Source organism: Galeopterus variegatus, unplaced genomic scaffold (genome assembly GCF_000696425.1).
Source record: "Galeopterus variegatus unplaced genomic scaffold, G_variegatus-3.0.2 Scaffold14181, whole genome shotgun sequence".
Taxonomy (NCBI): Eukaryota; Metazoa; Chordata; class Mammalia; order Dermoptera; family Cynocephalidae; genus Galeopterus; species Galeopterus variegatus.
The window spans coordinates 18,406-30,930 of NW_007740292.1; the positions used below are offsets into that span (position 1 = coordinate 18,406).

Genomic DNA, 12,525 nt, shown 5'->3' on the forward strand with positions numbered 1-12,525 from the left:
AAAAAAAAAAAAAAAAACCATGCAAGACGACGACATGAAAAGTAGGAACAACTCACGAGATCTGAGCCTTGTTAGGAAAGGATGTTCTATTTACAAAGAAAACCTTTTTTTCCATCTTGATACATTAAGGAATTATTGTTAATTGTGTTAGGCATGCTAATAGCATGGGGATTACAAAAAAAAGTTGTCCTAATCAGTTGAGATGCATACTGAAATATTTATAGGTAAAAGACATGATGTTGGAATTGGCTTTGAAATACCGTAGAAAAACAGGAACTTGGAAGAACAGATGAACCACATTAGAAAATGTTGATAATTATGGCTGGCTGGTTAGCTCAGTTGGTCACAGTGTTGTAACACCAAGGTCAAGGGTTCGGGTCCCCATACTGGCCAGCCGTCAAAATAAAAAAAAAGAAAATGTTGATAATTACTAAGATCAGATAATGTATTAATGAGGGTTCAGCATATCAATCATTCTCCTTTTGTATATATTTGAGATTTCCCATAGTAAAAAGTTTTAAAAAAAGGGTTGGCCGGTTAGCTGTTAGTTAGAGATGGTGCTGATAACACCAAGTTTTTGATCCCTGTACCAGCCAGCTGCCAAACAAAACAAAAAAAAGTTTAAAAAACCCAAAAACAAAAAGGGGGGGGGAACCAACCACTCTAAAAGTGATGTGCCTCCATGCGGTGTCAAGGGCAACATGAAAGCCCCGTGCATCTTGGTACAGAGCACTAAAATACCGGCAAGGGAATCTAGACTGGAAATGGCAGACACGCTGTTTATCGAATACTCAGCCTGGAGGTAGTTACAGGCAGGTGTCCTCCTCTTTCCTGTTTCCTCTCTTGCCTGGTCCTGGCTCTCAGGCACCACAGTCATACAACTACATCATTGCTACAAAACGTTAATGTGGGCTGGGCTGGCAACAACTGCCACTGACTTGAGTATTTCCAAGCTCCAAATAAATAGCTTAAAAATACTTTTAGAAGAACATTTGTTGATATATTAAACTACTCTGAAAGTCTAAATAACTTTTAAACCAATGTTTCCAAATTCTTATCCCTTTTTCAAAGGCATTTTTGTATTGCCATATACTTTGCTTCTTATCTTATTAAAAACAAAAAAACCCTAAATATTTTGTGGGCAATCTGAAGTCTTAAGGCTACTGACAAAATTTTTTAACTTTCTATTAGAGCAGCATACTTACTGAGAACTAGAACTGCTTGTGAACATAAACACACACTGTGATTGCACTCTTTCCCTCTATTTTCTTTAGACAAATAATAAATCAAAGAGTGCTAGACATTCCCAATGAAACAACAGATTCAGGAAAGATCACTGATGGACGCTAAAACCATTAGATAAAACTCTGTTTGGGAGCAGGATATTCACAGTCTTTGTCACCTCACAGATCACTTATTATTTACAAAGAGGAAAAGGAAGATGTACCTTTAGAAAGGAAAGAGTTCATAATCATCACCTTAAATGAGGATCATACTTGGCATTTCTAATGGTGAGACAATCTATCATTAGGTGGCTCTTGATGTGACCCAACATACTTATGTAGTATTCTTGCCAAAGACATTTTCCCTGAATCTAATCCTGAGCAAACAATCAAACACATACAGATTGTGAGCCATTCTATAAGAACACTGGCCTGGACTTCAAAAAAAAAAAAAAAAGACACTATCATAACAAACAGAAAAGCTGGGTACAATTGCTCCATATTTAAAAAAAGCTAAAAAGACATAACCATCAAAAGTAATTTGTGAACCCTAATTGGAACTGGATATTTAAAAAAAAAACAGCTATAAAGAACATTTTTTGGAACAGTTGGAGAAATTTAAATATGGTGTGTATACGAGGGTACTTCAAAAAGTTTGTGGAATCATATTATCTTTTAATCCCAGTTTTCCACAAACTTTTTGAAGTACCCTCACATTTATTTATTTTTTATTTATTTATTTATTTTAATTTTTATTGAATCAAAATTGATTATACATATTTTTGGGATTCAACATTGAGATATGTTGATCAAATCAATATTACTAGCATATATATTGTTACAAATTGTAATTATTCTTTATGCCGCTTATCCAATCCTGCCCCATCCCCCTTTTTCTCCCCCTCCCCCCTGTAATTACGCTAGATTTCTTGTCTCCTTCTGAAAGAATAATGGTTACTCTGTTGATTTGCTGCCCAAATGATCTGTCCAATGCTGAGAGGCATGAGCAGGTCCCCCAATACTATCATAGAGCAGATGTCTCTTCTGTCACTATGAAATGGTCTCTGTGGAGACAGACATCCTCCTCCTTTATCTCTGCTGGTGACTCTCCTTATGTCAACTCACTCCAGTGGTTGGTGACCATCTGCGTGGTGGTTGTGGTGTCTAGCCACCTTCACGGCAGCCATGGTTATCGTGGTGGCTGTGGTGGGCCACCCACATGGAGGAGATGATTTTGGCCTGCTCCGTGGTGCTGGCAGTGTGCCTGGTTGTGGAGAGTGTCCGATCCCTGGTTTCATATGGGCCCTGCTGCGCTGTCCCAGCATGCCTCATTGTGGGAGGGTGAGTCCAGTCCCAACTCCTTATCGGCCCGGGAAGGCCCCGAGGCACTCGCATGGGGTGGCTGGTTGTGGGAGGGAGGTTTGGTTCCCTTCTCTATGCCTCGGGCCCCTGGGCAGGCCCTGATGTGCTGTCCCAGCATGCCTCATTGTGGGAGGGTGGGTCCAGTCCCAACTCCTTATCCTGGGTCCCTGGGCAGGCCCCAATGCGCTGGTGTGGTGAGGCTGGCTGTGGGAGAGGGGTTCGGTCCCCTTCTCCATGCCCTGGGTCCCTGGGTGGGCCCTGAGGCACTGACATGGTGTGCCTGGTTGTGGGAGGGGGGTCCGGTCCCATTCTCCATGCCTCGGATCCCTGGTGAGCCCTGAGGTGCTGGAGTGGTGTGCCTAGTTGTGGGAAGAAGGTCCAGTCTCTGGCTGCTAGCCCCAGGTCCCCAGGTGGGCCCCTAGGCACTGGTGGTATGCCTGTATGTGGGAGTGGGGTCCAGTCCTTGGGTTCCTGGGTGGGGCCCCAAGGTGCTGGTGGTGTGAGTGGCTGTAGGCAGGGGTCCTACCCCTGGCTGCATGCCTCATGTCCCCTGGTGAGCCCCAAGGCATACATGGTGTGCCTGGGCCAGAACTAAGTCTTTGTCCTTTGCTTAGTTCTAAAACAGGGAAACTTCCTGTGGGAACCAGTACTTGAGCTGTGTGGTTGAGGTAAATTGCCCTGGTGGGCCCCAAGGCATTCATGGTGTGCCTGGGCCAGAACTAAGTTTTTGTCCTTTGCTTGCTTCTAAAGTAGGGGAACTTCCTGTGGGAAACAGTACTTGAGCTCTGTGGTTGAACTAAATTGGTTTTGCTGCTGTTTCCCTAGGAAAGGCTTTTTGTGCAGCTCAGGGTTTAATAGTTGACCTTATAGGTACTTCCAGCTCTCCAGAGATCTGGTGTACCTGGGTTGTGTAGAAACTCTGATCTGGGTCTGAGTTTTTTCATCAAACTGTATCCCATGCAATTCTGCATTCCTGACCTGATTGGGGGGCGGATTGCCTGTCCTTGCTGTGTTCCCAGTGTTCCCCCGGTGGGCCCATCTCCCTCACCGCCCATGCTCCAAACACTTCCCATAGGACAGGCCCTGCGCTGGTCCCTTGTGATGATGCACCGGCCTCTGAGTGGCTCCCCTTTTTCAGCTGTTCTGGCTCCTTGTTCCTGCGTGGGTCCATTGGAACCCTGTTAGTGGTCTTGCTTTCCTGGGGGCCATCAAAGTCCTCTTCTCCCCTTCCACTTCCAAGTAATTCGATCTAAAGGGCATGGCTGGGCCGGCCCGTGGCTCACTTGGGAGAGTGCGGTGCTGATAAAGGGCATGGCTGCGGCTTCTGCCGGCTCCTGCTTCACGCGCTCCAGCATTAAAGTGGCCGCAGCCCAAAATGCTGAGAGCAGGTTTTTCTTTCTCTCTTCATGGTTTCTCCCACCTTCGTGAGTTCCATTGGTCTCTCCTCCTCTTCACCTGAGCTCCAACGGCCCCAGCCTGACTGATGTTACATTTTTTTTTTTTTTTTTTTAAAGATGACCGGTAAGGGGATCTTAACCCTTGACTTGGTGTTGTCAGCACCACGCTCAGCCAGTGAGCGAACCAGCCATCCCTATATGGGATCCGAACCTGCGGCCCTGGTGCTATCAGCACTGCACTCTCCCGAGTGAGCCACAGGTCGGCCCTGATGTTACATTTTTATAGTTGTAAATTCGTTGATTTGTGGGAAAGAGTGACACTGGGGACTGTCTATTCTGCCATCTTGACGGGAAGTCTCATATTTATTAATATTGCTGAATTAATGTTCACTTTCTTAAATGTAGTAATGATATTGTATAAGATAGAAGAATGTCCTAATTCTTAGAGATGCATGCTCAAGTTTTTAGGAATGAAATGTCAAGTCTAAAATTTACTTTTAAAAAGTCAGAGAACATCATTACAAAAATGAAGACAACATACAGGATGGTAGAAAATATTTATAAATCATATAACTGATGGGAGACTTGTATCTAGAATATATAAAGAACTCTGACAACTCAATAAGAAGAAAAATAAATTTTAAAATGGTCAAAGGATCAAAACAGACAATTCTCCAAATAAGACATTTGTATAATGGCCAATAAGCACATGAAAAGATGCTTAACATCATTAGCCATCAGGGAACTGCAAATCAAAACCACAATGAGATGCCACTTTGCACCACTGGGATGGTTATAACAATAATAATAATAATAATTTAAAAAATGAAAATAGTGAGGATGTAGACAAATAGGAACACTCACACACTGGTAGGAATGTAAAAATGTAGTCGCTTTGAAAAACATTTTGGCAGTTCCTCAAAAGGTTAAATATAGTTACCATATGACTACAATTACACTGCTAGGTGTACATCCAAGAGAAATGAAAACATCCACACAAAGACCTGTACAGAAATGCTCACAGCAGCTTTATTCATGACAGCCAAAATGAGGAAACAACCCGAATGCCCATCAACTGGCAAATGGATAAATAAAATGTGATATATGCATATAATGGAATACTAATTCAACAATAAAAAGGACTGAAATACTGATACATCCTACAACACGGATGAATCTTGAAAACATCATGCTAATTAAAAGAAGCCAGCCACAAGGGATCACATACTATATGATTCCATTCATATGACATGTCCAAAAAAGGTAAATCTACAGAGACTAAAAGTAAAAACCACTAAAAGTGGTTGCTTAGAGCTGGGGAGGAGGGGTGGAGAATGACTGCTAATGGGTACGAGTTTCTTTTTGAGGTGAGGAAACATTCTGGAATTACACAGTGGTGATGGTTGCACAACTCTGTGAATATTCTAAAAACCACTGAACTAGACATTTTAAATGGATGAATTATATGTATGTGAATTATATCTCAATAAAGCTGTTTTTTAAAAGAGAGAAAGAAAGCAAAAATGGCAAAATGTTAATAATTGGTAAATCTAAATGAAGAGTATACGGGTGTTCATTCTACCATTCTTTCCATATTTTGTTGGTCTGAAATTTTTCAAAATGAGCTGGGCAAAAATAATTCTAAGAAAATGTGGTTTGGGAAAACTAGCACTGACCTCAAGTAACAAAGGTTTAATTTTTCATAGGTGAGTAAATTCAGAGATTAGGATACAACCAAAATCACTAGACAACTAGTCAATAAGTCAGAAAGCTTACAGTCAAGAGACCTACCTGGTTGGGAAGTATCAGTCCATCCCCTCTTGGCTCGTACACAATAATCCCATCTTGTATTGGGGTCCTTGACAAACCTGCCAATATCTCTGAAGAGTTCGCAAAAAGACAATTGGCTGGCTCGATAAACAGTGTAGTAGAGGAGGGCAGCCCTCCATAAAAAGGGGTCTTTTCTAAACAGGACACTGTGAATACTTGCCAGTCCTTCCTCTGTGGGATTGTTTGGCTTTAGCTCATGTTTCTTACGGCCAGTCCAACTGTTCCATGGCTGCTGGAGGTTGTTAATACCTCGAAAATAATGTGTGCCTATGGAGGAAAAAAAGGCATATAAATAAAAAGAAATGCCATTCTTGTTTTAATTCTTCTGCAAAAGAAAATTCCACCAATAATTCTAAAACCAAATTAGTATGAGCCTACAGATCAAAATGAACTAGAAAAATACCTGACCCTAAAACGTTCTGGATTTGAAGGAGTATGCTGCCTTCAGAAGGAGCACATGTCTCATTAAAGGAGATAAAACCTTCAAAACTATTTTTTTTAAAGAGATGAATCATAGACTTGATATTTGAAAAGAATCTTAGAGATCACTTAATTCAACCTCTTCAGTTTAAGGAGGAGTAACTGAAATCTAGAGGAGTTAAATGACTTTCCAAGCTTAACACAGCTAAACAGTGCCCTAAAAAAAATCTAATTTAAGGGCTGGCCCATGGCTCACTTGGGAGACTGTGGTGCTGATAACACCAAGGCCATGGGTTTGGATCTCATATAGGGATGGCCGGTTAGCTCACTGGGTGAGCATGGTGCTGATAACACCAAGTCAAGGGCTAAGATCCCCTTACCAGTCATCTTTAAAAAAAAAAAAAATTAATTTGAAATGAGATGTAAATATATTAGCTTTAGACCAAGGGAAGCTTAACAATCTCATGACTTTTCGCCAAATATACTACTAAGAAAAACCCATTCTAAAAATAACATTTCTTTGGAGCTAACTCCTGATATTGCAGATGAACCAGTGGAAAAGGGCTGCCCCTACCTATTTCATGCCTCAGCATTCCCTCCAGCCAATGCTCCCGCGCAGTGGCAACATTGATGGTCAGAGTGGGACATCCATTCACTACTGTCATTGAAGCTCGGGAAAGCAGGTCCTCAGTTAAATGAACTACGATCTAAGGAGCAAGAGGAAAAATACATACACACATACATATATATATATATATATATGTATGTGTGTTTTATATATGTATATATAAAACAAAATGTAAAGGCACAGGGACAAAAAAGTTTTCACAGAAAACAATGGGTCCATAAATTAACCCTATTTTTTTTTTTTCTTTTGTCCTTTTTGAGACCAGCCGCCCCGTGCTCCGCCAGTGAGTGCTGTGAGTGCACCAGTCATCCCCATATAGGATCCGAACCCACGGCGGGAGCGCTACTGCGCTCCCAGCACCACACTCTCCCAAGTGCGCCACGGGCTCGGCCCCAATTAACACTATGTTTTTTTTTTTTTTTGCCCTTTTTGAGACCAGCCGCCCCGTGCTCCGCCAGTGAGTGCTGTGAGTGCACCAGTCATCCCCATATAGGATCCGAACCCACGGCGGGAGCGCTACTGCGCTCCCAGCACCACACTCTCCCAAGTGCGCCACGGGCTCGGCCCCAATTAACACTATGTTTTTTTTTTTTTTTGCCCTTTTTGAGACCAGCCGCCCCGTGCTCCGCCAGTGAGTGCTGTGAGTGCACCAGTCATCCCCATATAGGATCCGAACCCACGGCGGGAGCGCTACTGCGCTCCCAGCACCACACTCTCCCAAGTGCGCCACGGGCTCGGCCCCAATTAACACTATGTTTTTGTTTACAACTACCTTGAATCTCCCAGAAACTGACAAGATGGAATGTACAGCCATTTACCTTTGAACCTTCTAATTCTGCCCCTTTGGGAACTCAAGAACCTTTACTGGGTTGAAGAGAAAGCAGATGGCTGTGCGGAGGAAGATACAGAGGACTTACAACTGTACTTCTGGAGTTTCTCAAAAGAATCCCTGGCTAAAATGATGCAAACGAATGTATAGGAGCCAGAGTCCTGTTCCTGCTGGTGCCAGGGTTCTAAGACTGACTACTAAGAACGGACTACTAACGAGAGAGGCCACTGGGCAATTCTCTTCATTAACAATATTCATAAAGTAATTCATAGAAACCCACAGCTATACAGAAATGGCAGTAAGAAAAACAAAACAAAAAACCTAAACACATCAAAACAATTCAATGCATCAGGAACTTAGACTTACAGTACTTAATGAAAACTCTGGATTTCTAATTTAATGAGTTAAATAGGTTTGAGAAAATGAAACGTGCAGGACAAAACCACACGGCACTGACTGAGAGTTCAAATGCCACAGCCAGCTCCTCGCGGCCACTCGTGCTTCCTACCTCCCCGAGGCAGCCTTCCTTCAGCATGTACTTCCTCACGTGACTCCAGATTCGAGTTTTAGACAGCAAGCTACCACCAGTGGCTTGTTCAAATTTTTCATAACTTCCATATTTCTGTAAAGTCAGTTCCAAAATATTGATGGACTGTAAAAGAGAGAAATAATGAGAGCAAATAGCCCCCTATTACTTTGGGATGAGTAATAAGCTACCTATATTCTTATTTATCATGACCCATTCCAGGTTTGTTGATTTCCAAATTAAACTGCGACTGAAGTGACACATTTTTCTAATCCTGAACAACTTCCATTCATTTTTGCACACTTGTACAAATGCCTGTGCACTTAGAAATAGTAACTCTCCTTCCCTATGTTCATCTCTCCTTCACATAAAGATAGAGAGACTCGAGCACTGCATATCCTGCTGATATCTGATGGGCTGAGAAGCTGGACAGAGAGGCTCCTGGCTTCTCAAAGATCATTTGGTGGTTTGGCAGGAGAACTCAGAGTGAAAGGTATGTCTCCACACTTGTCACTAGATTACCATTACCATTTGGAAAAAGAAAAAAATGTTTTCACATTATATGAAGTCTGCAGTTTCTGGACTGGTGTCAAAGCAGTAAAGAGATTACAGAGTAGGTCTACCTGACTGAATGTCCTAACTCTGTCATCTTCTAACTGTGTTACCAAGGGCAAGTCACTACACTTGTGACTTTGTAAATAGGGATAACAATAATAATGTCTACTTCATAGTTTTGTTGTGAAAATTTAGTCACCCTTTGTGAAGCAGTGTCTGGGACATACTAAGTAGTCCATAAATGTTAACTATTACATCATCATCGGTATATCACCATTCTTTATAAATACTACCACTGTAGATAACATGCCCAACACAAAAATTATAGAAAAGCTCATATATTACAAATCATAATTCAATATACATATATCCCCATTGGAAAAATATACATTACTAAGAAACTAGGCATATATCATAAAGTTATCATAACAAGAAATGGCTTCAATAGGCTTTGCCTGGCTTCTGTTTCCAAAATCGTTATTAAAGCCTTGCTATTTCAAGTGTGGTCTGAAGGTCAGCAGCACTGGCAAAGTTGTGGAAGCCGGTTCCAAATGCAGAATTTTGGCCCTGCTATCTTCATGCCTGTTAAATCAGAGTGTGCATTTTAACGAAATCCCCAGGTGATTCAAGTGTACAGTAAAATGTACAAGGATATCACAGAAAGGCAAATATAGCACAAGTGCCCCAGAGGCTGATTTACTCATGACAACTACGATAATTAAAAGCAAAAAACAGCACATAATTAAAAACTCATGTTAGCAGATAAGCAAAGATACACTAGACTAATGGTCACCAGTCATCCATAAATTGGAGTGAGAAAAATGTGAGAACTTTGGCCTTAGGAACTGCAGAAGAAAGAGAAGTCGTACCTATTATATTGGACTAACAGACCTAATAAATAAGGAAAAAAACTATTATAATTTCTGCTTATAGGTTTTTCTTAAGCATGTACTTACTTTCGGATAAAATTAGCTTTTCTAGGCATATGCTCACTCAATAGGAAAATGTGGTTATCTGGTTACTATTTATTATAAATATATAAAACAGTTTAGAGAATTAAGAAAAACTTATATACAGGCGTTCCTTATTATCACAGATCAAAGAATGAATAAAGCAAAGAGTAAATAAAAATAGTGAAATATTTTGCTGGGAAAGAATGTAATTTTTTTTTTTTGTTCGTTTGAACACGTTTTATTTCTCTTGGGTATGTGCCTAGGAATGGAACATCTGGGTTATGTTATATGTTATGTGTGTTACCTGTTAACTCCATGTTTAACTGCTTGAGGCACCACCAGACTTCTCCACAGCAGCTGCACCATTTTACATTCCCGTCACCAGTGCATGCAGCTCTGATTTCTCCATGTCCTTGTCAACATTTGTTACTGTCTGTTTTTTATTCAACCATCCTAAGGGGTGTGAAGTGCTGCTTCACTGCAGTATGTTTGTTTGTTTTGGTGGCTGGCTGGCTCAGGATCCAAACCCTTGACCTTGGTGTTATAACACCACGCTCTAACCACTGTGGTTTTGATTTGCATTTCCCTGATGGCTAATGATGCTGAGCATCTTTTCATGTGCTTGTTGCACATCTGTATGTCTTCTTTGGAGAAATGTCTATTCACATCCTTTGTCTACCTTACAATTGGGTTATCTGTCTTCACATTATTGAGTCTTTATATATTCTACTACAACCCTGTTATCAAATATGTGATTTGCAAATATTTCCTCCTATTCTGTGGTTCCTTTTCGCTTCCTTGATGTTGTCCTTAGTTTTTTTATTTTGATGATGTCCCATTTGTCTATTCTTTTCTCTTGTTGCTTGTGCTTTTGGTGTCATATCTATGAAACCATTGCCTAATCCAAGGGCATGAAGGTTTACTCCAATGTTTTCTTCTAACATTCTACAGTTTCACCCTTTCATTTATGTCCATGATCATTTTGAGTTAACTTCTGTATATGGTACGAGGTAGAGATCCAACTTCATTCTGTTGCATGCGGATACCCACTTGGAAAAGGCTATTTTCCTTCCACTGAATTCCCCTGGAACCCTTGTCAAAAATCAATTGACCATAAATGTGAAGGTTTTTTTCTGGACTCTCAACTCTATTCCATTGGTCAGTCTGTCTGTCCTTATGCAGGATCACACTGGCTTGATTACTGTTGCCTTGTAGTAGTTCTGAAATCAGGAAATGTGAGTCCTCCTACTTTAGTCTTCCTATTCAGGAATATTTTGAATATTCAGGGTCCCGTGCAATTCCATATAAGTTTTAGGATCAGTTTGTCAATTTCTGAGAGGAAAAACCCATTTGGGTGTTTTGATAGGAGTCATATTGAATCTGTAGATCTACTCAGGCAGGATACCACGTTAACAGCAGGAAGCTGTAGGATCCATGGACATGACTGTCTTTCCGCTTACTTAGGTGTCCTTTAGTCTCTTTCAAAGAACACCCATTATTCTTTTTTTAAAAAATTTATTTATTGAATCAAAATCAATTATACATATTTTTGGGGTTGAACATTGAGATATGTTGATTAAATCAGTATTACTAGCATATATATTGTTAGAAATTGTAATTATTCTTTATGCCCCTTGTCCAACCTTTCCCCTTCCCCCATTCCCCCCCTCCCGCCCCAACTGCCCTAGATTTTTTCTCTCCTTCTGAAAGAATAATGGTTACTCTGTTAACTTGTTGCCTAGATGATCTCTCCAATGCTGAGAGATGTGATCAGGTCCCCCAATATTATCACAGAGCAGATGCTTCTTCTGTCACCCTGAAATGGGTTTTGTGGAAAGAGACAGCCTCTTCTTTTCTTTGTCTCTGCTGATGACTCTTCTTGTTAGAATGCATTCCAGTGGCTGGCGGACCATCTGTGTGGTGGCCATGGCGTCTAGCCGCTTTTGCAGCAACTATGGTTATTGTGGTGGCTGTGGTGGGCCACCCATGTGGGGGTGCTGTTTTTGGCATGCTCCTTGGCACTGGTGGTATGCCTGGTTGTGGGGTGTGGCTGGTCCCCTTCTCCATGCCTCTGGTCCCTTGGCAGAGCCCAAGGCACTGGTGCCATGTGCCTGGTTGTGGGAGGGGTCCAGTCCCATTCTCCATGTTCTGGGTCCCTGGGTGGGCCCTGAGGTACAGGTGCAGTCTGCTTGGTTGTGGCAGAGGGGTCCATTGCCCTTTTCCTTGCCTCGGGTCCCCAGGCAGACCCCAAGGTGCTGGCATGTTGTGCCTGGTTGTGGGAGGGAGGTCCGGTCCCCATCACCATGCCCCAGGTCCCTGGGTGGGCTCCGAGGTGCTGGCATGCTGTGCCTGGCTGTGGGAGGGTGGTCCGGTCCCCAACTCCATACCCTGGGTCCGTGGGTGGGCCCCAAGGCACTGGCTCAGTGTGTCTGGTTGTGGGAGGATGGTCCAGTCACCTTCTCCATGCCCTGGGTCCCTGGGCGGGGCCCAAGGTGCTGGTGTGGTGTACCTGGTTGTGGGAGGGNTGTTGAACCAAGGTGCTCTGGTCAACAGCCGAGCTGAGCTCCCAGCAGACACCAGTGCCAGTCATGATCCATGTGAGAGGGATGTCTCAGATGTCCCAGTCAAGTGGAACCTCCAGATGACTGCAGCCCCAGGTGATGGACACCACATGCAACAGAAAAAAAAACATCCAGCTGAGCCCAATCGACACACAGACTCCTGAGATAATAAATGGCTATTGTTTTGGGGTGTTTTGTTGAGCAGAAATGGATATCTAAAACGTGGTTTGGGTGACCTTTC

The 12,525-nt window shown here is 42.3% G+C and overlaps 1 protein-coding gene across 1 annotated transcript in view; it reads right to left on the reverse strand.

Moving 5' to 3' along the window:
• Positions 1-8,338, reverse strand: part of LOC103581887 (uncharacterized protein KIAA0895) — a 13,345-nt gene extending 5,007 nt beyond the window's left edge. The window contains exons 1-3 of the mRNA XM_008563610.1: positions 8,198-8,338; positions 6,807-6,939; positions 5,774-6,079 (exon numbers count right to left, since the gene is read on the reverse strand). Of these exons, the coding sequence (XP_008561832.1) occupies positions 5,774-6,079; positions 6,807-6,939; positions 8,198-8,224 (466 nt within the window). The 5' untranslated portion in view covers positions 8,225-8,338. The remainder of the gene's footprint in view (positions 1-5,773; positions 6,080-6,806; positions 6,940-8,197) is intronic.
• Positions 8,339-12,525: the final 4,187 nt, after the last annotated feature.